Below are 27,794 nucleotides of genomic sequence, written 5' to 3' on the forward strand. Positions count from 1 at the left end.
CAGGGCATCTGTACCTGGCAGGTTTTTTTATGAGCTATGCCGGGGTGAGCACTTGAGATCGATGGTCTTACATGCCAGGAGGATGTCGTTTAACAGCAGATGGTTTCATTTGGCTGATACACCAGGTGTACATGCAGTCCAGGGAGAGCTGTAACGTCCAAACCAGTGATTCTCAAACCTTTTCAGACCGAGGACCACTTTGTCCACCCAAAAAGGTTCAGGGACCACCTGTCAACTGAATTGGCAGTTGACGGGTGCTAATTTGCTGATTTTTGATGCAGATCATTTACTTTTTTATTCACATTTACACGCCTGTCTTATTGTGGTGAAAATATGACTTCAGACATGTTTTGCTTTGTATTGATGTTACAAATATAGCCTTCTGCTGGCTTGTCTTGGAAAAGTAGAAATCCCCTTGTGGACCACCTGAGGTCTGTCGCGGACCACTAGTGGTCCCCGGACCACACTTTGAGAATCATTGGTCTAAACAATGCAGAATGACTATTAAACAGTGCTTCAGATTACCCCTCTGACGGAAATACAAAACAGGTGAATGCATGCTCACTTAATTCATCATAACGAAGCACAGCATGAGCAACACTCAGGTCTCACTAGAACAAAGCCACGCAGGCCCAGAATATTACAGGCACTGTACTGCATGGCACGAAAAGCTGTATTCGTTATTGCATTACTTTCCCTGATGCATTTCAAAGGGGCCGACGGTTCCTTTTTTCTGACCTTGGAAGCGTGTTGCTCAGGTGAACTCTAGCACTGATGTGCAACTACTCATTTCCTCTGGACTCTGTTGTTGCCTGTTGTTGTAGCCGTGAGCTTTGAGACGGGAAACAAAAAAACACAAAGTGGCTGACCGTGAAGAAAGTGTTTTGGCAGACACCTCACACCACGGCTCTCTGTGCGTGAGCAGTTGTGTGAGTAAACACGTTTGAGGGCCAGCGAGGAGTCAGGCACGCACGCACTCGTGCCTTTGACCCGGCCCACGGCTGCTGATTAGCCCCCAGCTGACAAAGCTCCCTCCTCCACCACCACCACCACCGCCTACAGCAGGGCAGGGGTGGGGAACAGTTTTACATTCGAGGAGCCTCTTCAAATGTTATTAAGTCCTCCAAGGGCCATACTATGAACACAGACCAGGATTTCCCTCTGCAATTTATCTGCCTATATTGAAGGTGGTCACCTTCACAACAGACCTCACCTTTTCTTAGCAAAACATGTCATATTTCATGTGAAACTGCATAACATTGTCTGGCCACGTGACATGCATTCCCCACCCTGGCCTACAGTATACACACACACACACACACACACACACACACACACACACACACACACACACACACACACACACACACACACACACACACACACACACACACACACACACACACACACACACACACACACACACACACACACACACACACACTTCGTCTGTTAGTTTACTTCATGGGGCTGGGCTGTCTGGGCACGTGAGCCTCGAGCGCAATCGTTAGCGGAGAGGAACAAATGAGTTAAGGACCTGTCAGCGGAGTGGCAAGGCAAGCCAAGGCAAGGCAAACAGGAGCCCTGTGAGGTGGGACGGTGGCCGGGGTCAATGACGACAGAGGCATGTGACAACAACACCAAACACACTGACGCTTCCTTACAGCGTTGCGTTATGTCGCCTGGTCATCTTATGGTGGGATATGAGGCGTAGATGACACATAAAGCAACAGCAGCTCTTGGCCAGATGTGACATAAAAAAACAAGTTTAACCCGTTAAAACACAGCGTTATAAATTTGTTGTTACTAGAATGGCACTGCATTACTAACGGCCCTGTGCTATGTCATAGTATTGTAGTACTATGGTAGTTAACCTTTCAATGACTGTTACAGCGTGCCACTGGAGATACGGTGTGCATTAAGGGGCTACGAAAGTGCTGAACATCCAGAGGTCCTCTTAAGACCTTTACAGAGTCATTTCTATTTCTGGGTGACAAAAAGTGTCTTAATTGGGGTTTGACCCCTGGCTGAGGGCAAAGTTGTGTATTACATGTGTTGTTACAAGCTCACAGAAAGCTACAATAATTACATGCATACTTGGTGGAGTGGTTTCCAAAAAAAATGAGGCAGAAGAAAGGTATCGGTATTGCTTCAAGTCTGACATGTGATTGAGTGCTTCCTCTCACAGGAATTCAGCGACAACATCCACACTCCCCACCTACGCACGCACGCACGCACGCACGCACGCACGCACGCACGCACACACACACACACACACACACGCAGCGGTTTTAAAAACAATTTACAGACTTTATCTCAGCTACCATCAAAATGGCACATGATACAAACAAACACCGCACCCCATAGTTTAGTATTTTTTTTCTCACTCTACCCCCCCTTTCCTTTCCTTGGCTGCTATTATTCTCGTGTCTGGCTGACAGCTTCCACAATGCGCCACGGAGCTCTCTTGGCTGGGGATTACTTTGGGGAAGGGCCACAGTCAGCTTTACTGCTCTGCTGACGTCAATGGCATAATTCAAACAAAAACCAGGGTTGCATGCTTTCAGCCTCGAGGAGCCAGTTGGTGTGTGTGCGTCCGGGGCCTGAGCAAAGACCTGGAGCAGATCGGGTGTGGTTCGGAGCGGAGCGGAGGAGGAGGCCAAGGAGAGGTATGGTGCGCAAGATGTCAGCAACATGTTTCAGCTGAGCTTAGGAAAAAAAACTAAGTAGAGAGACAGAGCCACAGAGAGAGAGAGAGAGAGAGAGAGAGAGAGAGAGAGAGAGAGAGAGAGAGAGAGAGAGAGAGAGAGAGAGAGAGAGAGAGAGAAGGGGGTGTATAATCCATCACATCAATCCACTTAATCAGCGGTGAGCCTGTAGCTCCAATCAGGGTCATAAATGGAGACAGTTTGATCTTGTACGCAGTGACAGGAAAATCCAGCACAATGCTATTTGAAAAACGTCTAGAATTACCACAGTCTGAGAGTCTTTTTTTTACTGATATAAATGCCCACAACAGGCATATACTCTATCTCCCACCTGAATTACATGTATGCGTGCTCGCGTGCGTGTGTGTGTGTGTATGTGTCTGGCACCTCCATGCCCCTGCATCTCCCACCTGTATTGCAGTACATGTTACATGTGCTCGTGTGTGTGTGTGTGTGTGTGTGTGTGTGTGTGTGTGTGTGTGTGTGTGAGACACCTCCATGCCCCTGTGTGTCAGGAGCAAAAACAGCAGCCCCATCACCTCTCTGCTGGATGGGGCTAGTGCTGACCCAGCACATTTGCCACCAAGGTGCTACATTTCAGAATGGGTATACTGACGGTCACGCACAGCCTATAGATACAGTCCACCCGCAAGCATAAACACACACACACACACACACACACACACACACACACACACACACACACACACACCAGCACCCATGTGCTCACGCAAACACAAACACATGCACCGTGAGTCAATGTTAAGCGTATAGACATGGCCTACAGACAGCGGAGTTGTGCCACCATGCACGAACGAATAACCACCCACAGATTTATCTCACATCAACAGTCACCCAGACCGACTCGTCACTAGTAGCACCAACAAAACAAATTAAACACAGACACAGATAAAATCAAGTCTGTGACGCGTACACAGGCTTGAGACGAAACAGTCATTGTGTACACAAACCCTGGCCACATGGCTGCAGACGTGCCTGTACAAACATGTATGCAGCAGGCACCATGCCCTGAGCAGCGTTGCTCTCCGCACATGCACAAGGCTCCTCTGACCCTCCTGCCAGTCCCTCCCTGCTGACTCTGAGACTCTCTCTCTCTATGGCCTCGGAGGGAATACCTCAGTCAAAACTTGTATTTGGTGAATAAATAGTGAGTTATTTTGCACCGAACTGAGACCCCCCCAAAAATGCACTTTTTCTTTTAACCCATTTTAGGCTGATGCTGTGTATATGTTGTTTGGCCGCCTTTTTTGATTGAAAATATACGTATTAGAGCGAAATGAACACATTCTAACGCAAGATGAGGGTCCTAGCCTTTAAATGCAACTTATTTAATGTTTTTCTGTGCTTCAGAGGAAGAGGTTTTACTAGGCAGAGTGCACCTTTTTCCCAAAAAAGGCTCAGGCATTCAGTAGGGTTTTTCTGCTGGTGCGTAGGCTAAAAAGGGTTAATTGGTGCTTTGAAAAAAACGAAAATAAAAGAAAATGTTTATGCCGGCCGAAGTCCCAGTGTGCTCCGTCTCCTTTATTCAGTACTAACACCGTCCTACTGTGAGGCAAACACCTGCCAGTTGGATGATATCTAGAGTCCTTAACCTGGAAAACCTCAGTCACCAGGGGCAAAGCAGCAGCAGCAGCAGCAGCAGCAGCCACCGCGGCCTCTCTTCCTGGGCGGCTGTGAGCAGTGTGGAGTGGACAGGGTCTCGCTCTGAGTCTGCAACCTCCCCTCTCCTCCTCCTCATGCTTTCCAAACAGTTTTCCAGGTCTGTTAGTCACAATGCAGCTGCACTGTGGTGAGAGCATACTAGTACACTCTGTGGTGACAGCATACTACATATGCCTTTTTTCCCAGCCACCACCTACCATTTGTTTTGCACACGGTGAGATCAGTATCAGTAGCGCACACCAACAAAAAGGCATGACATTTTATCTCAGAACGACAAAAATCTCATCTAACCGCCTCTTCTCAGCACACAGGGAGAGGTCTGACACAATGGCATTACAAAAAAGGCGAACAGCATTTATCGTATATGAAACACAGCATGAAACATTGAATTGGAAGATGCAATAGCCACATACACGCATGCACACACACATACGCACGCACACTCATGTTCATACAGACACACGCACATGCACACACACAACTGCTCCATCGTACAAGCCACAGAGGGGGAGAGGGATTGCTTAAAGGTATAGTGGGGGGATTTTTATACTCATGTTCCTCATGTGCGTTACCCCTCAGCTCAGAACATGTGTGGGTGTGAAAGGGCAGCCTTATGACGTCTTTAAGAGCCTCTCATTTGATGTACAATATAGTGCACTGCAGGCATAGCAGCCCGTCTACAAGCCTGGTCCTCAGCATGGTAGATCACAGCACATGTGAGTGTGTGTGCATTGCACTTACTTAAAACATTTAAGCAGCTCATGGGCTCATATGCTGTCTCAGACTATGTTGTTGCATGTGGGTGTGTACGTGTGTATATGTGCGCATGAGAGAGAGAGAGAGAGAGAGAGAGAGAGAGAGAGAGAGAGAGAGAGAGAGAGAGAGAGAGAGAGAGAGAGAGAGAAAGAAAGAAAGAAAGAAAGAAAGAAAGAAAGAAAGAAAGAAAGAAAGAGAGGGGGAGAGAGAGTGAGAGAGAGAAATTGAGAGGCAGAGGGAGGGAGGGCGAGTGCGGTTGTGTATGCGACTATGTGTGTACACTATCTTTCCTTGCAGAGAGAGATAGAGAGAGAGATAGAGAGAGAGAGAGAGAGAGAGAAAGAGCGACAGAGAGAGAGAGGCAGAGAGAGAGAGGCAGAGGGAGTGAGGGAGGGAGGGTGAGTGCGGTTGTGTGTGCGAGCGAGTGTGTACACTATCTTTCCTTGCAGAGAAAGAGAGAGAGAGAGAGAGAGAGCGAGAGAGAGAGAGGCAGAGAGAGAGAGAGAGAGAGAGAGAGAGAGGGAGAGAGGCAGAGGGAGGGAGAGAGGCAGAGTGCGGTTGTGTATGCGAGTGTGTGTGTACACTATCTTTCCTTGCACAGGACGTGAGTGTGTGCTGATTTGCGCAGACAGGAAGCTGAGGGAGCTGAGAGTAGGCCGCGGCTGACGTCAATGAGGCTGAATGTGCCCGTGAAATAGGAACCGAAACAACCATCCCCCTCTCTCCCCTACCTCCACCTGGTCTACTGTGGTAGAGGAACACACACACACACACACACACACACACACACACACACACACACACACACACACACACACACACACACACACACACACACACACACACACACACACACGCACGCACGCACGCACTGAGCATGTACACACACGCACGCACGCACACACACACGCACACACTGAGCATGTACGCACACTGCACGTGTTGTGATGAATGGTGATGAACACACACATACTCTTACGTTCGGTCTCATACAAAAACATTTAGTCACAGGCAAACAGCCCTTTGTGGAAAGCTTTTGTCAGGCTTTGTCATGAAGATCATCTATCTACACAGACAGTGACATACACAGGCAGATGTGTCAGTCAGAGATAAACTGAAACAAGCGAATTTCTCCTTTGAAAATGAAGGATAAGAGGAAATCAGGACTATGGTTTCTAACCTACTTTCACAAACCTGTTCTGACACAGTTTCCTCATTCCCTAGGATGGGAAACTAAGTGAGCACAACTGCATAGATGCATAGATGTACACATCTGAATGGGTTCTAACAGTCAACTCCTGAAAAGAACAACCTACAAATGTATAGTGGTAGAATTAGACTCAAATGCTGAAATTATTACACACAACTATCTCAGCAAAATAAAATCTATCCTCTTTGCAAACTGCTAAAATTTGACACTGTGGTTTATCTTAATCACATCAATCAGAACCCAAAAACAGAGCAACAGAGCAACTTCCGGCGTTTGACTCTTAACAGATAAACAGACTCTTCAGGGCTTCCTATAAAAAACGTCTTTCAGTTATTGCAACTCATTTTTCCAAATAAATTATGAAACATTACAATGAGAAATGTTTGGCTCATTGCCCAGCCCCTGTCTAAAATCATACACATCAGTATTACACACATCAGATACACACATTAACGAAAGTGAACAGCAGCCTACTAGAGGAAAAGGGGGACTGTGTAAAGTAGACTCAAATAATAGCATAATAAGAGGGCCGTGGCTCCGCTGAAGCACTCACCTGAAGGACAGAGCTTTGCTGACGCAGGCTGATTAGCAACTGGGGACCTCCTTCAAAAGAAACAAATGGAGAGGTCATTAAAATGGGGCAACAGCATGCTATCCATTATAAAGACACAGACCAGAAGCTCAGTTTGCCAACCGCCTTGTTTATCTTTCTGCACTGAACCTCAAGGCAGTTCTGCGATGCAATCAATGCACTTTTGAAAATGGCATATTTTGGGGGACGGGATGCAGAAAGAAAGACAAAAACTACTGATATAATCTGAATGCTGTTTTTTGTCATAAACAGAGCCATACATCTCCCATGTGCTGTAACTCTGACATCTGACACAGATAATATTTTGTTTTGCTTGACATGTTATGCTCCCAGCAATGGTTGACGGTCATGTCAGAATGTAACGCCTGTCTTCATAGATCTATAACTTGGTGTTGAGCATTAAGCCACAGCATTTTGCACTGTTCCTTACAGTTTTCCTTTATGCTCACACATTTCACTGCTTACGCATTTTCATATCAAATAGTAAATATTGTCAACAGTGTGTAATTAATATGAGACAAACCAAAGGGTTAAAAAACAAGATTTGTCTTCCAAAACCAAGATAACCAAGACATGTTTGTCAACCTTCAGTAGCCCTGGAGTGTGAGCTGTGGAGAGGAGGGAATGTAGGTGGTGGTGATAGGTTGGGGTGGGGGTGGATAGTGCATGTGAAGAGAGCAGCAGGGAATATGGCTGTGCAAATTCATATATCGTAATAATATAGTGATATACTCAAATAATATAAAATTTCATAATGTCGATTTGAAACAATATTTTTGCCATTTGTCTATACTACCAAAAGGTAGGTTACGCTAAGTGCAATACATTCCCCTCCACTTGAGCCATTGTGAGCACAAAGCAGACTTGCTACCCAACACTCATGCAGAACACCACTGTGTGTTTCTCTATGGCCCTCCACTCCAACTGCTGAAGGGAGGGAAGATTGTGAATTGTTTAGCACAGTTAATGTCTTTAAGAGCAATATTGTCTAAAAATATTGTGAGGTCAATATTGACTGAGATATTTGCGATATTGACTGTTCTCATATTCGGGCAGCCCTAGCTGGGAATCAGGAGGAAGGTGGGAAAGGTAGAGGAGTGTACAGCGGAGTGTAGAGCGCAGCAGCAGCAGGGGTTAGGGACGGTGCATGGGGTCTAGCAACCTTCCGTGACTCCTTTCAACTCTTTTACACTCACACGACCATTCCCAGCAAACAGACCGTGACCAGAGTTCATGTTGGATTATGTCTATTTGTTCAGTACACTGACCCAATATCTCAGTCTGCGACAAGTCCATACCACACACGTGCGCACGGACGCACGCACGCAAACACACGTGCATGTATGCACGCAGCATTGCAACTGCAGGGTTTCCCCCAGCACTTTATTGCTAAGGTGGCCACCTTGACAAGAAACACTGACCAACTTGACTAGGTCCCCTGAAAAGACACATTATGTAATATATTTCATGTTGTGAATGTAATTTCTAAAGTTGTTCAGCCAATAAATATATTTTTCTACCGCCCCACCACCTTGACTAACAAATATTCTGGGGGAAACACTGCAACAGTATATCGTCTAAAGCAAGCAAGAAACTATGGGCTTCATTGATTAACAATGAAGTTGTTTCTGACAAGGATATGCATCCATCTAAAGTAAAAGGAATCACATTAAAAAGGAATTTCATTAAAAAATAGAGTAAGACATTTCTAAACCATGGTGGCATGAGTCAGTAATAGCAAATTCTAAGAGCCACATCAACTTTTACTGAGCTCAAATAATTAAAATGATTGTTATACAGAACTGGGCTTCTGGCTGCGTATCTGAGAAACTACTTTCTTAGATTATGACGAAACAGGCACAGAACAAAAATGCCTCATTAGACTAAAGTAGTCCTCACATACGTACCTCAGTAAATTAATAATTCCAGTGAGTCGATTTTGTACAGACGCCTTTCGGAGAACTGAATGATGGTTTCATGGTTTTGACGTCCACAGAAAAAAAAACAACTCATGCCTGACAACCACTAAGGCAAACCATTGCTGAGTCATCTTGACAGTCAATTATTGGTTTTCCAAGTACCATAAATATCAAACCTAGCCCTATAGCACATTTTCATGGCAGAGGAGAGACACATCTAATTGGGTTTGATACAGATATAATATTTTCCAAGAACTACAAAATCAGAGACATTGTATATTTACATGAATTGGACGGATCTACACCAAACTTTTATTTAAAGTCAGAACACAATTAGCAAGGCATTAGGGAAACATCTGCGTCCAGGTAATTTCAAGACAGTGTGTCTCTACCCTGCTTTTGCTGGCTGAATGGTTTCCTTCCAAAACTTGTAGAAAGTACATATTCTGTGCACAACAAAGGGATGAGAGCACCCTCTAGTGTGCAATGCCTGAAATTGAAACGTTCCCACAGGCACATTTCCAATTCACATGTAGCGTCAGCAGATAAGACTTCCAGGAGACAAAGTAATAGCTAATTTCAGCCGTGGCCTATCGGTAGGGCACTGGGTTACTACGCTGGCGACCTCGGTTCGATTCCAGCCCAGGTCCTTTGCCAACTCTTCCCCATCTCTCTCTCCCCACTTGCTTCCTGTCATAGTCTTCACTGTCCAACCTCGAAATAAAGACAAACATTTTTTTTTAGAAAAGTAAGTAGGCTTACTTGTTTAATGGACACTGTACATTCGTCAAGGCGGTGACATTGTTCCTCACGGTCCGAAGACTGGCAAGTACCTAAAGATATACACCAAAGTAAATTAATCTGTGTCCATTCTTCAATCAGATTGAAACTTACTTTTTTATATTAAAAAAACGTGTTGTTATTGAAAGTGATAGTGTAAAAATACACAAGAAAAGTTTTTTTGTTTTTGTTTTTGTTTGTGTTTTTTTAAAACACAGAACAGATAACACCACCCTCAACACAACCTGACTGGACCTGAATAGTAAAATAAGTAGACATTTTATAAAAGAAGAGAAATAAGACAATAGAAATCCCAATGTTGAATCACAAGTATAGGCTTGTCCAGAAAAAAAATAAAACTCAGATCAAATCTGAAGCCATGTCAGGCTATAGCTTGGATTGTGTGGAGTTGGCTACTCGATTATACTGTACTAGAAATGTGGCTGTACCAAAACTACCAAATACAGTCATTGATTAAGGCAGTGTTTCTCAACTGGTGGGTCGCGGAGGGGCCATGGGTGGGTCGCGGAGCCTTGGTGTAAAAAAAAATCGTAATTCATTGATTCGCTAAATAAAAAGAATAAAAAAACAATTTACAACTTTTATTTTGATAGGCGATTGAACGCGTGTCATCTGTCATCATAGATAAAATCAGAATGTTTATGCGACATAGTAGTGTGCAAGCAGTCATTCGAGTATCGCTAAAAAAATTGGGTCGCAACCGAATGAGAGTGGAAAATGGTGGGTCCCAAGACTGTTCCAGTTGAGAAACACTGGATTAAGGCATGCTACTTTGGTAATGTATCAAGTCCATCAAAATATGAGATTAAAGGTCCCGACACTAACAGAAACTCTGACAAAGTGTAAGAACATCATCACATCTTGCAGCCTACGCGCTGCAGTTGGTGGAGTGCTCGATTTCCAATTCACCAAATTTTCTTTCAGCAAAAGTTTAAAGTTACTAACCTGAGCGAATGGTGTGACTATCAGGTCTTCTCCATGTCTAGAAAATAATAATGATAAAAAACACAGATGAGAATGCTGTCGATTTCATGAGCCGAAATAATACAACAAACAATGTATTTCATTTTCAGTTAAATTCAGTTAAATTTCTGGATGCTGCAAGTATCAAATGTCTTTGAGCAAATTGTGTTTATCTACAGCTTAAAATTGAAAGAAAAAATGTCTGCACACTTAAATCCCCTTTGTGTTCTTTTTAATAATAGGCCAAGCTTTCGGTCTACTGACCTTCCTCAGGGGTCCAGTAGACCGAAAGCTTGGCCTATTATTAAAAAGAACACAAAGGGGAAGAACACAAAAGTGTGCACACATTTTTTCTTTCAATTTTACACAGTTTTTGTTTATGTTTGGCACCTTTTAATCGAGAGTGCGGTGTGATCCGACTAAACACAGTTTATCTACAGCTTACAAGTAAATAGTAGTTTGAAAAGTTTCACTGATATGAACGTGTGACATCCAGTTTCAAGAACCTCTCTTTTAAGAGTCAATGAATGCGCGCGCGTGCGCCCGAGCGCGTGCTCGAGCGTGTGTGTGTGTGTGTGTGTGTTTGTGTGTATATATGTGTGTACAGTGTGTGTTTGTGTGTGTGTGTGTGTGTGTGTGTGTGTGTGTGTGTGTCTGCACGTGCATGCCTGTGTGCGTGCATAGTAGTACGCGTGCATGTCTGAAACTCACAGCTCGCCAACAATGGAGGAGTTGCGGGACATGGACTTGGGCGAGAGGTCGTAGTCGCTGTCGGAGCGGTAGAGGAAGGACTCTCGGCGCTGGCCGTGATTGGCCATGTTGGGGTGCAGCACCAGCCCGGAGCCGGGGGACACCTGGGGGTCCAGCGGGCTGCAGCCGCCCGACGCCCCATTCTCAACGTCAAAGCTGAAACACACACACACATGCAGGACCAATTTCTATTACATTACACTTACAGTAGGTGAAGCTTTTATCCAGTCCGTGAGCAATTTAATATTAGGTGCCGTTACGTACGAACTTGTTAGGGTGGGATTTGATTGAGCTGGCAACCCTCTGACCCCTACACCAATACCCCAACAGATGCATCAGTGTTTGCATAAAGGTTTGAACTAGGGATGCACGATGTCAAAAATTTCGGCCGATACCGATATCCGATTATGATATTGCGGTTTTGGCCGATGACCGATATTAACCGATACCGATGTTTTTCTTTCTTTTAAAAAAAAAAGACATGACAATGATGCAAACAAACAGAATTTTTGAATGTCGTCTTATTTCCAAAAACACTTTTTAACTCCCTGTGATAATTAGATAAAAAATAGAGACAAAATAGAAGACAAACAGTGAAAGTCATCGTCAAGTCCATTCTTTTAGAACCGTAACATATTAAAAAAAACATCGGCGTTAACATCGGCCCAGTTTTACCCATCAGACCGATGTCCGATGTGTTGAATATTGGCCGATATCGGCCGATACCGATACATCTGGCCGATACATCGTGCATCCCTAGTTTGCACATATGTAAGCGAGTGTAGCCGTCGATTCTACACATCATACATTTGTGCACAATTACAGGCTCCCTGTACAGGGTTACACTACAGTGGCTACTAATTACAGTTGGCTACTAATAAGCTGGTGCTGTGCTGCAGGTAGGGGTATAAGAGAAGTGTTTCCGCTTAATTCTGGATCTAAAATAGTAACAAAATCATTTAACAGCCACTAAGCATTTTTGTTAGAATTATTAAAACAAAAAAATCCCACTGAAACGCGTAAAAGTACAACTACCAGATATTGGCCTTGATGAAGTCTTGAGGTTAAATAATGGCCTGTGCTTGACAGTGGCTACTGAGAGGAGATGCAAAATGTCATACATCATCTTAAGATCAATGTGGACTTAATAGTCACTGTGTAACCATTAACAACCAAGAGATGTCTGTATACCAAATACAGCGTATTAAGGTAATAACAGAGGTGATACATCTGCATTCATCACTACTGGCTTTGGAAAAAAAAAACATAAAAAAGAAAAGCACATACACCCTGCCGCCCCCCCGCCACCCCCATACAATATTCCAAGCAGGCACCTACTGACCCCAATCTGACCCCATAGATAAAATAATGAATGACTTTATCAAAACAACCACAGTGGGTTTATATACAGTGTTGAATCTCGCCCTCAAACCCGTGCCTGCAGTTCACCTAGGGAGCGCTGTCGAGACAGCAGAGGTCATAAGGCTGGCGCTAATAACTGACAATTGTGCTCGCTGTCTGCTGAAACTTGACAATATTACTGTAAGTTCTGTGAAACCAATGTGGATTTCAATTACATGTACAATAACATGGGAGTTATGTCCTTCTGATTTCCTACAGCTTTGGCATTTATGAGTCAGGCTCCGCTAGCATCTTGCTAACAAAATTGCTTTACGGCCGTCGTGATCACAGCAATGCAGCCGGCCGACCAATCCAAACGCAGTGTGTGAAGCCACTCGTGACGTCATATTGACAATAAAGACGTATTTTACAAAGATCCAGCAAGTTTAAACATTCAAACTAACTGCTGTTTGAAAGGATAATCTATCCTGCCTTTTGGAAAAATAAAATGAAACGATGATACCAATTCTCTCCCAAAGCAATGGCAGCATCGTGGTTGAGCTCCATGGGACCACATTCATTTCAACAGCCTCTGCGCTCCTTGGCGCTCCTCTGCGCTGTCTGGATGGCGCCACTTAGTGGACAGTACCACCCGGAAAAAGTAGCGAGATTGCTCTCTCGTACTACCCATAAACACTCTCTGAAACAACCCTCCCAAGTGCTCAGAGTAACATTTTGCTGGACAGATTAGTTTGCTGGACACTCACTATCTCAATTTTATCCTCTACTATAAAATCAGACAAAAAACACAAAAGAAACTCCTTCGGCTTGCACTCTCTATCATGTTCCTTTTCATGAACAAATTCAAGCACTTTTCAAGCACTTTCAAGCACCATTTTTTCAGTTTTCAAGCACCTTTAAAATTTAAAGGTCGCCTATGAGTGGGAGGGGGGGAGTGGGGGTCCTCCCCCAGAAAATTCAGTGTTTTAAGATGCAATTTCCTGCATTCTAATCAATTTTAAGATGTCGAATGGCAAATCAAATCTCATCTGACATCTCACTCCCTCAGATTTTTTATGTACCTAAACAATTGATTTCTAATATTTGGCTTATTGAGTTTGCCTTGACACAAATTTCAAGCATTTTCAAGCACTTCACCGAAAATTCAAGCATTTTCACAACCTTGAAAATACTTAATTGAAATTCAAGCATTTTCAAGGAATTCAAGCACCAGTGGGAACCCTGTACATATGAAACTGTAACCATTGTCACCAGTTCTGCGCATCCACCCATTATGATTCACACCATAGACACCTCCATTGCTCTAATATCCTTTTAATCCCACCACGTCATTTGGTAGATGGATTAAGACATTTCAACATGGTAATGGCATTTCAGTCAAATGATTTTTTTTTCAAATGGTGATTCTCCCTTTAATCTGAACATGAGGGATTATCTATGCACAGTTGCATGGAACTCGCAGTCCAACACCTTCAGACTGCACTCTGAATATGGGACGAAAAAACAGTGATACAGTTGTTTGACACATAATGTCAAGGAAAAGCACACAGGCCATCTCTTGCTGTCGAGGACGTGTTGATGATGGCAATAGTTGAACGACTATTGACACATAAAGTATTTTTAGATTGCAACAATAGTAAAAGAAATCAAATCACATTCATTCTTTGAACTGCTGACAAACTCAGGTCCGGAGACACGTGTAAAGAGTTTTTCTCCTTCCTGACCTCATACACATCACTGTTTTTTTTTTTAGGGGACTTCAACTGTGTTTGACATACTATTCTAGACCATTGCCCCACTAAACCACACTCCAACCTCACCCACTTCAATCACAGCAAAGGCCATTCAAGCCTTCTCAGAGAGAGTAATTGAGTCTCACCTGACAGTGGGCAGGTCAGTCCCCTTGGCCTTGACCACCTCTTCACTGAAGTCGAAGTACGGGCGCCGGCCTCGGGGCCGAGGGGACACCCTGAACATGGTGGCTCAGACAGGGGCCACCAGAGCCCCCCACGGCCGCCTCCGATCCAACACAGACTGCCCCCAGGGATGCCAGCTCACATCACAGTGAAAAGATCACAGATCCCAGCGCACAGAGTAAAGCACACAGATCACAGCGGACGAGCCCGGAGGTCTGGGGTGGATTAGCTGAAAATGGACCTCTGTCTCTCTCTCTCTCTCTCCCGTTGTCTCTCACCCTTTGTCTCTCTCCCTTTCCTACTCCTCTCTCTCCCCCTCTCTCTCTCTCTGCCCCCACCCCCATGATCTGTCATTCTCTTACGCTATATCCAAAGTGCTTTAACGTCATACCGCTTTGTCATACTAATCTCGACAAAGCGGTGATTATGACTGTGACACTGAAAGATGAACGCTGTCCAAAGCGAATAGGAACAGCACATGTGTGGGAAACCAAAACAGAAAGCTTCAGTGGAATCATTGAGCAGTTTCCTCAAAAGAGTTGCAGCATTTTGGGCTAGTGTGAAGCTGACAGGAAGAAGAAGGAGGAGCACAGCTGGATTGGCCATTAGGCATACAGGGCATTTGCCCGATAGACTGTTGATGATTTTGGCCTGGTCCTTCCCTCAGTGTAGTGGTGTCAAGGGCCGTACACACACGTCGCTGCTAGTTACTCGCTCAACGAATGAACTCAATAGAATGTTAATGTGTTCCAGCGAGACTAGCAGGCGAGTAGGCGAGTACTGTACAAGCGATGCGATGTGGGCGGATCCCGAGTTGAAAATATTTTATCTTCGAGCGAGGCGAGTAAGCGAGTAACCAATTGGAAGGCAGAGTTCGGTACTTATCGCCTGTTCATTGGCAGTTAAAACCGCGGGAACTTTCGGCGAACGTTCCATGAAATAGAGGCGAGTAGGCGAGCAAGCGAGAAGCTAGTAAATAGGAGCTATGTGTGTGTACGGCCCTTTAGCCCTCATGCCGCTACAGCTGGCCTGTCCGAGTCAGATTGAAATAATAATTTAATTTAAGTCATTTTGCCTGTTGTGGTCAAAACAGCTCATAATAGATGACTAAAATGTTGTCACAGGCTCCATCGTCTCTCTCAATTGCCTGGCGGACCGGTCTTGGTCACCATCAACGTTGTGTGTGATGTTCGTGTGATGTATGTAAAAGTGTAAATAAAAAAGTAAAAAAAGGAAATGCCCAACCTGATTCTTTTGCCCCAGTCCAGCCCTAAGGAGGAGAGGCTAGGATGGGGACGCTCCAGTGTTGCCACACACATGTAAGGCAGAGGGCAGGAAGACTAAAGGCAACTACACAGAATAGCGGGCCCATCTCTCTCTGGGAACTGGGAACAGTCAAGATGACCAATGCTACAGCAATATTCAAGGCCAGACAGTCATTTGTACATTCTGTGTTCTTCGTTTTCCATGTTCCCCAAGTTTCCGTGTTTTTTATATTGTTAATGAGACAAGGGCTTTATGGGTAATTTGAGAAAGTCTACTAAAACTTGTAGCAAATGTAACGCATATGGTTTATATTCTTGAGAGCAATAACTAAGTGAATGTAATTACACATTTTTTCATTTTTATTCTTTTTCGATTTGAAAAATTATCTTTTTTGAATTAGGCAATCTAAGACAATCAGATAATCTATCATAAATGAATCTAGGATCATATAAAGTAGAGGCATTTTACACTATCAAACTATGTATCAAAAAACTACATTTCCAGTGTTGTCCTTCATTGTTTGATGCCCTTGTCACAAAGTAGGGAGCCACAAAGTAAGGATCTGACTACCATCAAGATACTTCATAGCCAGTAATCACGACCTCAAAGATCCACCTTACCATGTGTGCGCAACAGTGAAACGCCGACGTTGGCGAATGCCCTTCTTCACCACCAACTTGCGGAAGAGGCTCGGTGAAGTCTTAGGTGAGGCTTTCTGAGATGGCGTCTGACTCCCTTGGCTTGGGGATCCTACAGCCTCCAGCTCAGTCTGTGTTGAGGGGATTGTTTGGGATCCTACGGCCTCCAGCTCAGTCTGTGTTGAGGGGATTGTTTGGGATCCTACGGCCTCCAGCTCAGTCTGTGTTGGGGGGATTGCGGGGGGTCCCACGGCCTCCAGCTCAGCCTGTGTTGGGGGGATTGTGGATCCATAAGAGCTCTGCTGGTGGTGATCTTCTGGGCCGTGCTGGACGGAGGTTTGCCCTTGCTCACCCTCAGGATCATCAGCTGTGTCCGAGGGCTTCGGTCTGACGTCTTCAGACGACATGTTCGAATCACCAGGCGCCCCTCAACAACACCAGAGGCATCACCTTACAGCAGCAACACTACTGCACTGTACCTTCCCTTCTCTTCTCTTTTTGTTCTTCATGTACGTCCCACCCTATATTTTGTGTCCTGGACATACTTATTTGGTCCATTCCTTCCCTGGCTTCAGCAGTGGTTGGCAATGGCACTGCTGCCTCGCTGTCTGAGTTAGTCCATCTGAATGCTACAGTACTGCCTTTTGGCCTCTGCCCTACACGAGGTCTGGGGTGGTTGTGGGAAGAAGGCATTCTATTGCATTCCCCTCTCTTTCTCCCCTGTTCCCCTGGGACTTGCGAGACACTTGCTCGTGAAATATGGCACCATAAAATATCTCCAGTGTAATGAAACCAGGGCTTTTTTACAACACACGCTCACGCACGCACGCACGCACGCACGCACACGCGCGCGCACACACACACACGCACACACACCAGGGGGGTGTTAAAATAAGAAAAACAAATGTTCAGCTGACTTTGAACCCCAAATGTATACACATGATTAAGCAACAACACACCTCATAACTGAATCCAATCCACAGCTTGGAAGGTGACAAAATAAGAGTCTTTGTAAGCCATCTTGCGATAAAAGGGACGCAAAATGAATTTCAGTGAAAATAAAGTCTGATCGTATCATATCGTAAAATGACTAGAACAGTAAGAGTCTAACACATAAGTAGACATTATGCCCATTTTTCAAATGTGCAAATCATTTACATACAGGCCAATTTGTATATTTGTTTATATTCAGACTAATATGCGCCGTGCCTGCACTGCCGATTACATGTTAGCTGTTCTTTGTCAACACATGCACAGCCCAGCCCAGCTGGTGATTTTACAACCTGTGTGAGAATGTCAGGTGGCGGGTTATACGAGCACTCACCCCTCAAAGGAGACGGGTGTGATGTCGATTCGCGGGGGGCTGGGGAAAACCAGAGAGGACGGCCTGGAAACGGGGTCCTCGTCTGGCGTGTACGCCCTCTCCGCCCACTCCGCCTGTCTCCATGACAACGGAGGCAGCTGCAGGGTGCCCGAGTGGCGCCGTCGGTTCCGGCGGAGGTCTACCCCCAGCGTGCTGCCGGGCGGGTACACCGTCAGGAGGTCTTTGTTCTCCTGTGAAGGGGGCAGTGTCGGTGAGACTACCGCAACCAGACTGACATACAAGTTTCAATTACTAGAGGAGTCCCTGAACAGACAGTGAAAGCAGACTGATGTGTGCAATATTGCACAATTACACGGATTAAGTGGAAAAACTTTATAGTGACATCGGCAATATTCCATTCTTCCCTTTCATTTAAAATCTTCACATCATAGATTGTACAGAGAATATTTTGAGAGATGCTAGTACTTCAATTATCATATAGAGGACAAGAAACACTACATACATGTAATACGGAAGAGAAATCACATCACAAAGTCGATGGTCCTCACAAACAAAAACAAGTACAGCCTCAAAATGTTCATCTTTTGACTGATTCTTCATTTGGACACTGGGTGGCACTCTCTGTCATGCTGATAAATGGCAGCCAATTAATCTGAAGTTACTCGATGCACACTGAGTTATAAGCACACAAGTTACAACTTATATACAGCAAAAGTAACTTGTGACAAGAGAGTAGAAACCACAAAAGAAGCAGAAACAAGACATTGGCCAAAAATGCAATTTGCATCAAAGTCCTTAACAAATTGCTACTCAAGAAAGGACACAATTCAATTTCAAATTTAACGCACAAAACACATTGATTAAAAATTAGAAATGTGTTATGCGACTTTTGTAGTTAACTGTTGTCTCCATGACATGCTGTGCTGTTGCAGAGAGGTTTTTATGTTTCAAAGCTATGGCTTACAGAAGATGTTTAAATTATTCATGGCCAATGACATTGACTTAGGTCTGTGTCATATTCTTCAACCAGCACTACTCATTTATTATTCTTTTTAATAGTGACATACGGCCACTTATTTATAGTTTGATGTACAACATTTCTGGTGGTGCAACCCTAATCTCAAATCACGCATCATTTCTTCAGTTTGGCCTGACACAGAGTGATGTAATATTCATGTACAGGAGAACTAGAATAGACAACAAATTATTAGTGTCTTCAGAAAATAATGGCAACGACTGCAAGACTGCCAGAGCTGGAGTAAGAAGGAAGTAAGAAGGAAAGAGAAAGAAAGCAAAACAAATGAAGGGATAGATAAACAGAGAGAGAGAGAGAGAGAGAGAGAGAGAGAGAGAGAGAGAGAAAACGTCAAGTCAAGAAGGTAATTATTTTTTCCAACTGAATGAAATGGCTTGCGCTATGGACAACTTTGTGCAATTTTAACAAACGAAAATAAAATGCAACTGTCCAATTGCATGAGACCAGGCTGGAATCATCCGAAACGCATTCGGACAAGAGGAAGCTGTCAGAGACTACAGAGTCTCTCTCTCTCTCTCTCTCTCTCTCTCTCTCTCTCTCTCAAGGACAAGCGAAGTTACCATGGCAACCCCCGCGGTTCCTTTTCAATATTCTATGCCAGTGAGCTACAAACTGAAATGTACTATTCCATGACAAAAACAGGAAGGTAAGCAAAACAAATGTAATCTTCACAGAAATGGGACAAAAAAAAATTGGTGGCGGAAAATGAACCACACGATAATTCATCTGTGAGAGGAGAGGATAAACAGATGGGGTAGCTTGCCTTCTCTGTGTCACTCTCTTGCTCCCTGTGGGTGGGCAGTCTGTTCCTGTGGTCATGTGGCTGTGTGACTCATCAACAACACTCCTGCCCCTATTCCCTTGCCAGTTGCCCAGCTTAGGTGTGGCTTCTCATGACTGTACATACAGTCAGGGCCGCTGACAGTTTCTGCTGGGCCCGGGACAAAACCATATGAAAAGGCCCCCCCACTTCAATACCTACAATGTAATGGGGTCCCAATTCTGGGCCCTTCCATTCCCTGGGCCCGAGACAACTGACCCCTTTGCCCCCCCTGACGATGGGCCTGCATACAGTCAATGTATTCCCCCTGCGTCAGAGCGGAAGGGAGACTGAGGAAGAGGAGGAGGAGGAGGAGTGGGGCAGCCTAATAGTGGGGCTACCGTGGTCTAATGGTTAAGGAGGTGGTCTTAAGATCAGAGGGTTGCCGGTTCGAATCCCACCCTTACCTCTCCCCCTACAACTCCATCCATAGCTGAAGTGCCCTTGAGCAAGGTACCTAACTCCACACTGCTCCAGGGACTATAAGCAAAACCCAGTAAATAACTGTAAGTCGCTTTGGAAAAAAGTCTCAGCTACAGTAAGTGTAATGTAATGTTATATAATGTACCGGTAATGTAATGCAATGTTATATAATGTACCGGTAATGTAATGTAATCTAATGAGGAGGCTAGACACATCAGACAGTTGGTGCTAACAAGACTCCTCTCACCTCACTGGGAGTCACTGTAAGGGCACTGTGACTCTTCTTCATGTTGGCATGAACCAGGCGGACACAGTGCAGCCAACACCTCGCCCTCCTTCAACTGGAAAAGGACGGGACCCCTGGGAAAGGGAAAAGACAGAGGACAACAACAAAAGTCTGTTATGTTTGATGATATGCACATGTTGTTGCACTCTGCTCTCATTTATGTTTTGATTACTCGGTCATCTAAGTGAAAATATTTTTTGTTAGAGCATATTTTGTGCAATAACACAAAAGCAGTTCCTAAACTCACTCATAGCTATATCTACTGTACATAACTCATTGACATCTATGTTTTACCATTACTTACCTCACAACACTATTTGGCTACATTTTCAGACTTTATTTTAAAAAAAAAAAAACTTTGTCCACAAGGGAACACTACATTTAAAATAATTACTTAAAACAGTAATATAAAACAATATCTAAGCTAGTTGAGAGATCCAAAGAGATCCAAAAAGTTCTGCTGCTGAGTCATCAAGCAGCAGAGATGGAGTGAGATCCAAGTCGACCGATGATTCTTCCTCAGATGAGAGAGGTCAAACTGACCTTCTGCTTGAGCGAAAACTCTCACAAGACAAGAGCATGCAGAGAGAGAGCTCAATCTCCAAAAGATTTGCGTCTCTGGTCTGAGGGGTTCGGCTCCTGTGGCACGAATCAGCTGCATTATACTAGAGGATGAAAACATCCCACACTGCAGACAGACAGACACCACGTTTAGGTAGGCTGCTCTTGCAGTTTAGCAGTGCCGCTACGACTATACTTAATCTCTTTTGGGGCAGTGTGCAAACGTCACCTTGACTAGAGTCTGGGGGAGCATACATAATGATAATAGAGAGTGAGCAGTGGACCATGCAGGAAAATCTCTATGCACGCTGTAAAAACACCTAGAAAAAAATTAAATGTTACATAATGCTTTGTCATTTCGCCGTTTTACAGTAGTAGGCACATGATTCTGGAGCCATTTATCACCCACAAAAATGACGTACAGAGGCATCATATTCTCTTGCGTGAATGTTAAATATATCTGGCCGCAGATGGTACATTCTGCAGTGTACTGTATTTAAACACTACTGGTTCCTTATTGCGAAAAAAATAAATGCAACCAAGCCTCAAACCCTGACTGTGCACCTTTTGCAATTCCATTAGTTTCAGCTGTAATGTAAAAGTGACGAGTGGACATAAATCAGACTGAAGTGTTACTCTGTGACATGTGTCTGAAACTCTTGAGCTCAACCAAGAAACTTTAATTACAGTACAACCAACAACAGCAGCACGGTTGACACAGATTCAATCTGCAGCGTGTGAGCAGAATGAGACTCAATACATTCCGGTGATTTATTTTAGCAAGGTCCTGCTGTAAAGGCAGTTTTTACTTTTGAACAAGTTCCTGTGATCCCAAAGAACTAAGTTGCACAGTAAACCAGGACAGATGTCAATAGATTATCTGTATTATCTACTGTATTATCAAATAGCACAAGGATTTTGCAAAGACTAGCTTGTAACCCCAAGTTTCAAGAATCTTATTTCGATAAGTGAAAGTGAAAGCCCATTGGGAAACTCCAACTCCCATCGTCATTGCGACGCAGCACTCCACAGCACACAAGTGAACGCTGCACACAAAGAAATTGCATTTACGCCTCACCCGTGCAAGGGGTCAGCCCTCAATGGCGCCCCAAGGGAGCAGTGCGGTGGGACAGTACCATGCTCAGGGTACCTCAGTCATGGAGGAGGATGGAGGAGAGTACTGCTTAATTACTCCCCCCACCAACCTGGCAGGTCAGGAGTCGAACCGGCAATCTTTGGGCTACCAGTATGACGCCCTAACCCCTTACCCATAACCACCCATATCCAGGTTAGGGTGTCATACTTGTAGCCCAAAGGTTGCCGGTTCTCTTTCTAATGGGAGAGATGATAACTGATAGTAAGTACTGGGAACGTCTGAGGAGCACTTCATCCCAAAGGCAGCTTTAAGGGTCATGGTGATGAGATTCAGGAGGTTATGTACGTTTAGACCGACAATTCAATTTCCTGGTAAAGCGGTAAATTATTTTTCTACGTCCCTTGAGCAATCCCATTTGATACAATTTAGATTTGACTTTAATGGTTTCGTTCCGACGGGGACATTTTCGTGTCATTTCAATTTGATGGTCTGGCTCTTTCAATTACATATCCAACTGCTGGGTTATTGCCATCAACTGCCAAAGTGGTGGTGAAGATTGCTTGTTGAGGTCAAGGAGAGGGCACCGCATCTCCAAGGAGGCAGGTCTCATATGTTAGGGGACAAAACGGCAGGCAAGATGGATACGTCACATAAAAACCCAGCGCGTTGGCTTTCTGTCACAGCTGTCTACCCTTTCAAGGTACACAATCACCTGGTCTCACAACAACCCCCGTATTCCAGAAATGTTTTGAGTTTCTTAGAATTAATTTAAGATTTCTCAAAGCCTATGCCACAACTATCTTTTTTCCAAGATGCAAACAGCTTGCCATGTCAGACAAAAAAAATACTGGGAAGTATCAAGAAAAGTTCCCCAGGAGGGCACTGTGGCGCAGCGCGCTAAGCCCCCCATATTTCAGCTTGCATGCCCTCGGGGACCCCAGTTCGAGTCCGTTTCCCGACCCTCCCCTGTCTCTCTGTTCCACTCGCTTCCTGTCTCCATCTCACACTGTCCTGTTAAATAAAGGCATAAAAGCCCCTAAAAAAGCGTTTAAGAAAAGTTCCCTAAAGCTAGTAAGGAGGTGGTGGGAGGGAGTGAACATCATGCTGCAAGGTCAACACAAGGCCTGAACAAAGAGGGCCTCTGTTGCCTGACATTCAAAAGTGATCATTTATAAAACTGCTTTCAATTCGATTAAATACATAAGGGTGTAGCAAATAAACTCCATTCAATGAGTTGGGGGAAACCCCTCTCTTGGCATGTATTATGATACCGAATCCCACTTTGATGCTGATACTTGTTTGCCTGATTAACTCCAGGCGATCTCACAAGTGAGATAGTCCGGAGGTTACATATGCAATTTCTTGTAGGAAAGAAGGTGTGGTTTATGATGGCCCATGGCCGTTTATTGGGCGTTACAAACTTGTCATTTGGCACATACCTAACCCATACCCAATCGTGTTAGTTGTATCTCTTCTAACGGCAGCAACATACAACAAAAGCCATATCTTGGGTTATACTGCACAACTTGTTTCAGTCACTACCTACTTCCAACCAACTTATAGTTGGCACTATCAAAAAGATACCTAATGCATGTTCAGGCTCATTTAGGTTTCTTCAGTGATACTGTGGCTTGTTACTATGCAATCAAGGTACGTGTCATAGCCATTTGAAAAAGAAAAACAACTAATTTTGATAATTGAGCCAAAACAATTAACAATTTTTATGTACTTCAGTTTCCCTTCCTCTGCCATTATTGCATGAGATTACAGTACCGTACATTGAATTTCAATGCAAGCCTACTTTTTAGTCCACAGTACCATTGGATAGTACACATCATACACAATGCTGTGTATTCATGGCTACAGTGTGGATAACAACAGACAAAAGTTTGGTCTGAGATCAGATTACCATGTGTGAAGAGAGGGCATGGCCAGGTGGCTGGTTTGGTTTGTGAGAATCACGACAACGCCCTGAATGGAACATGGCCCATTACTTGCAGCCCTCAGACACAGTAAGCAGCAGCATAGTAGACTGGAGACATATTTGACATGTGTGAATGTTGTAAACATTTTTATTAAAAAGGTGGGAAAATGTTGACTCTGCATAATTTAAGTGTTCTGATTTCAACTACACCTGCTCCCAGGCTGGATTTTATGACTGTCAAATTTAAATAAACAAAATGGCTGCCAAAATGTGATTTTTGGCAGTGAATTTTACCAAGTATTGCTGTACTTGGAAATTAATCCAGTACATAAATACTTTCTTAATATTTTATTTATTAAAAAAAGTTTCAAATAGCTTCTACAATAAGATGCTTGCACTGTATGTTTAAAGGGTTAAGGAAATTGAGATCAGTATTTTAGGAATACCAAGCATTAAGGTGTTATTAAGAGTGTTTCTTTAGGTTGAAGGGTGGCATTGATTTGTAACTCCCCCCACCTGATACAATACACATTTTGATACCATTTTTTTTAGCATGCCATTTTTCCAAACACTGCCATTTATGGAAATAAATTCACATTACTGACATATAGTATGTCCCACATAATTAGTGACTACTCTGGTTACAGCAGTAACAGTTTGTGTCAAGTTACATGCATTATCCAGTGATGATAACCTTTTTTTTAAAAGAACAATTACTATCTAGCCAGTCAATATTCATGTCGCCAAGCAGGTAGATTTCAGTCTTTGAGTCAGCAACCCTGTCAATCATGTCACACGTCGTTAAAATACGGGAAATTTTCACTGGGAGGCCTGTAAGTTAACAGCAACCAACTAAAACAGTTTTCAAGTGCGATAGATGTATTTGTACCCACAGCGCTTCTACGTTGCTGCACATAAATTCCTGACACACTTTAGAAGGAAAATGATTTTGTATGTAAATGGCCACTCCCCCTCCATACCTGTTTCTATCATTTCTAAATAAAGAGTATCCATCTAATGCAACCATTGGATCAAGAATAAAAGAGTCCAGATGAGTCTCAGTTACTGCAAGTATATGGATGTTGTTTGATTGTATTAGGCTATGCAATTCCTGAATTTTGAAAAGTGAAAGAAAGTGAAAGCCCAATTGGGAAACTCCAACTCCCATTGTCATTGCGACAGCAATGCCACTGCACACAACGAAATTGCATTTATGCCTCACCCGTGCAAGGGGGCAGCCCCCAATGGCACGCCCCAAGGGAGCAGTGCGGCGGGACCATACCATGCTCAGGGTACCTCAGTCATGGAGGAGGATGGGGGAGAGCACTGGTTAATTACTCCCCAACCAACCTGGCGAGTCGGGAGTCAAACCGGAAACCTTTGGGCTACAAGTCTGACGCCCTAAACGCTTACCCGTGAATTTTGTTCCTTATACTTCACACATTTATGTGAGAAAATACCAAGCCTTTGTTAGGGAATTGTAAAAGGTTTTTGTCCATTTTCCCTATTCAGATGCAAATGTACAACTCCAGAGGCCTCAGATTTCTCTTCACGGCCCCCCGGAGAGCCACCAGACTCGACCGCATGTCCTTTTCCAGCTCCTTTTTTTTGGTAATTTACTGGATGAAGGACTTGATGGGATGAATCATTTCCATGCAACACGAGAGGCCAAACAATTGATGATTATTTTAAAAATCTAGAGGCCTTATTGTGCCAAATGACCTGATGGACCTACATCCTGTCATAATTACTCCTGGACATGCAGACAACATTTCACAGCACCCATTGCTGAGGCGTGCTTTAGCAAATCTGGAGATGAGCATTTGTATGCTAGACACGCAAAGGAACAGCATCAAAATATCAAAACATTTTGGACAATTCCATGCTCCTAACATTGTAGGAGCGTTTTGAAGCGCGCCCCTTCCTATTCCAACATGACTGTGCACAGTGAAATAATAATTGCACACAGGGCCCCAGGGCAAGACAGGTACGGGGCCCCCCATACTGTCTGCCAAGGTCGCAACAGGGCCCCCCTCATGAATACGGGAGGGCCCTGGGCCCAGGAGCAAATGCCCTGCTCACCCTCCCTATAGCTCAGGGTCTGACAGTGCACCAGGGCACAAAGCAAGGTCCATCCAAAGACATGGATGACAGAGTATGGTATGATGAACTTGACTGGGCTGCACAGTCCTTACCTAAACCTCATAGATCATCTTTGGGATGAATAAGAGCAGAGACTGAGAGCCAGGCCTTCTTGACCAGGCTCAGTGTGAGTGACCTCACCCATGTGCTTTTGGAAGAATGGCCAAAATGCCCTATAAAACACTCCTCAACCTTGTGGACAGCCTTCCCAGTTATAGCTGCAAACATCACATTGAACCCTCTGGGTTAGGAATGGGATGCCAGTTCACTTCATATGATTCAAGGCAGTTGAGCGAATACTTTTGGTAAAACAGTACTTTAAGTTCAAGACAAAGAAGCTTTAAAAATATGTATTGTTCCATACTGTGAAACAGTTCTGCAGCTTCAGGCACACTATTAATTTAATGTTTACGTCTCATAACCTGACATTGCAGTAGTTTATTTGTCTTCATATGTCTGTAGGCCTACAAATTGTGGATTCTTGAAATTTCTACTGATCTCAAGAATTCCTGAAAGAATAGTTGCAGATAGGGTTGCCACCACTGACTTGTATACTATAATTATATAGCCTATATTATACTATACAAGTCAGTGGTTGCCACCTCTGAAAAAATCCTGCACATTTCAAACTCAATTGACCTTATTGCTTGCACGCAATGCTGGTATCCTTCACAAAGAAGGTGAATCCACCTTATTTGTCCTTCATTCATTGTCCACGAAAGTAGCCTTTTTCCTGGACACTGGACAGTCTGAGGTCATTAAAATCCTGGACAATCAGGAAAAACCTGGCCAGATGGCAACGCTAGTTACAGAGGTGGGGTGCAATTGCAAAAGTACACTGTCATATAGCTTAGCTAACTTGCAGGAGACCAATACGGTTCAACTTTAGTAGTACAGTATAGCCTACACGACAACGACGTATGACACTCTACCATTGAATAATTTCAAATACAGTAGGCTACTGATCTGAGTTTGGTGAAAACAGGTATCAGACAGACGTCGTTCTTCATAACCGCACTGTCTAGCCGAAATTCCAGGCATGCAAGTTTGCAGTAAAGGAAAGGGATTACTATAGGCTAATGCAGATACAGCAAAGAAATTAAATAATCAGTCTGTGCTAGTACGAGGGTGAGGTATCGTGGATTAGCCTACACGTGTGGGCTACTGACTGAAAAGTTCCTCACTTAAAGCATGATGCAACTACGCCTATCCCAGGCAATTTCATTTTTCTTTGTCTACTCGCAAGCAAGTTGACTGAAAAGGCAAGAACCATAAGATAGCTAGATTGGAAATATGACTTGGAATCTTACCGCTTTTCACTTTGGGCAGTCTTCAGAGAACGGCCAGTGCAGAAGTGTACGTCGCATTTAGGCTTTGCATCCCATCTGAACACTGAAAGACGAACCTGCACCGGATCCGGGTCTCATTCGCTACAAGAGTGGGCTACGGCGCAAGCCCACATAGCAAGGACCATACCCTGCCCGATTGGTCCATGCTGCATGCATACCTGTATCATGCTCTCCTCCTAGACGTTGCAGACTTTATGAGTGCTGAACGACGACCCCACAGAAGATGCTCTGTCGATGCTGTAAGAAGACATTCGATTCACAGGCACACT

At 44.1% G+C, this 27,794-nt stretch overlaps 1 protein-coding gene across 2 annotated transcripts in view; it reads right to left on the bottom strand.

The window, feature by feature from the left end:
- Positions 1–27,794, bottom strand: part of pde4bb (phosphodiesterase 4B, cAMP-specific b) — a 47,408-nt gene extending 19,614 nt beyond the window's left edge. The window contains exons 1-7 of one of the 2 annotated variants that reach the window (XM_063219669.1): positions 27,487–27,794; positions 20,415–20,527; positions 17,889–18,118; positions 11,344–11,538; positions 10,615–10,651; positions 9,631–9,701; positions 6,911–6,960 (exon numbers count right to left, since the gene is read on the bottom strand). In XM_063219669.1, the coding sequence (XP_063075739.1) occupies positions 6,911–6,960; positions 9,631–9,701; positions 10,615–10,651; positions 11,344–11,538; positions 17,889–18,118; positions 20,415–20,456 (625 nt within the window). In that variant the 5' untranslated portion in view covers positions 20,457–20,527; positions 27,487–27,794. Of the gene's footprint in view, positions 1–6,910; positions 6,961–9,630; positions 9,702–10,614; positions 10,652–11,343; positions 11,539–14,623; positions 15,997–17,888; positions 18,119–20,414; positions 20,528–27,486 lie in introns of those variants that run through there. The other variant, XM_063219670.1, reaches the window with a different exon arrangement.

Source organism: Engraulis encrasicolus, chromosome 16 (assembly GCF_034702125.1).
Source record: "Engraulis encrasicolus isolate BLACKSEA-1 chromosome 16, IST_EnEncr_1.0, whole genome shotgun sequence".
Lineage (NCBI taxonomy): Eukaryota > Metazoa > Chordata > Actinopteri > Clupeiformes > Engraulidae > Engraulis > Engraulis encrasicolus.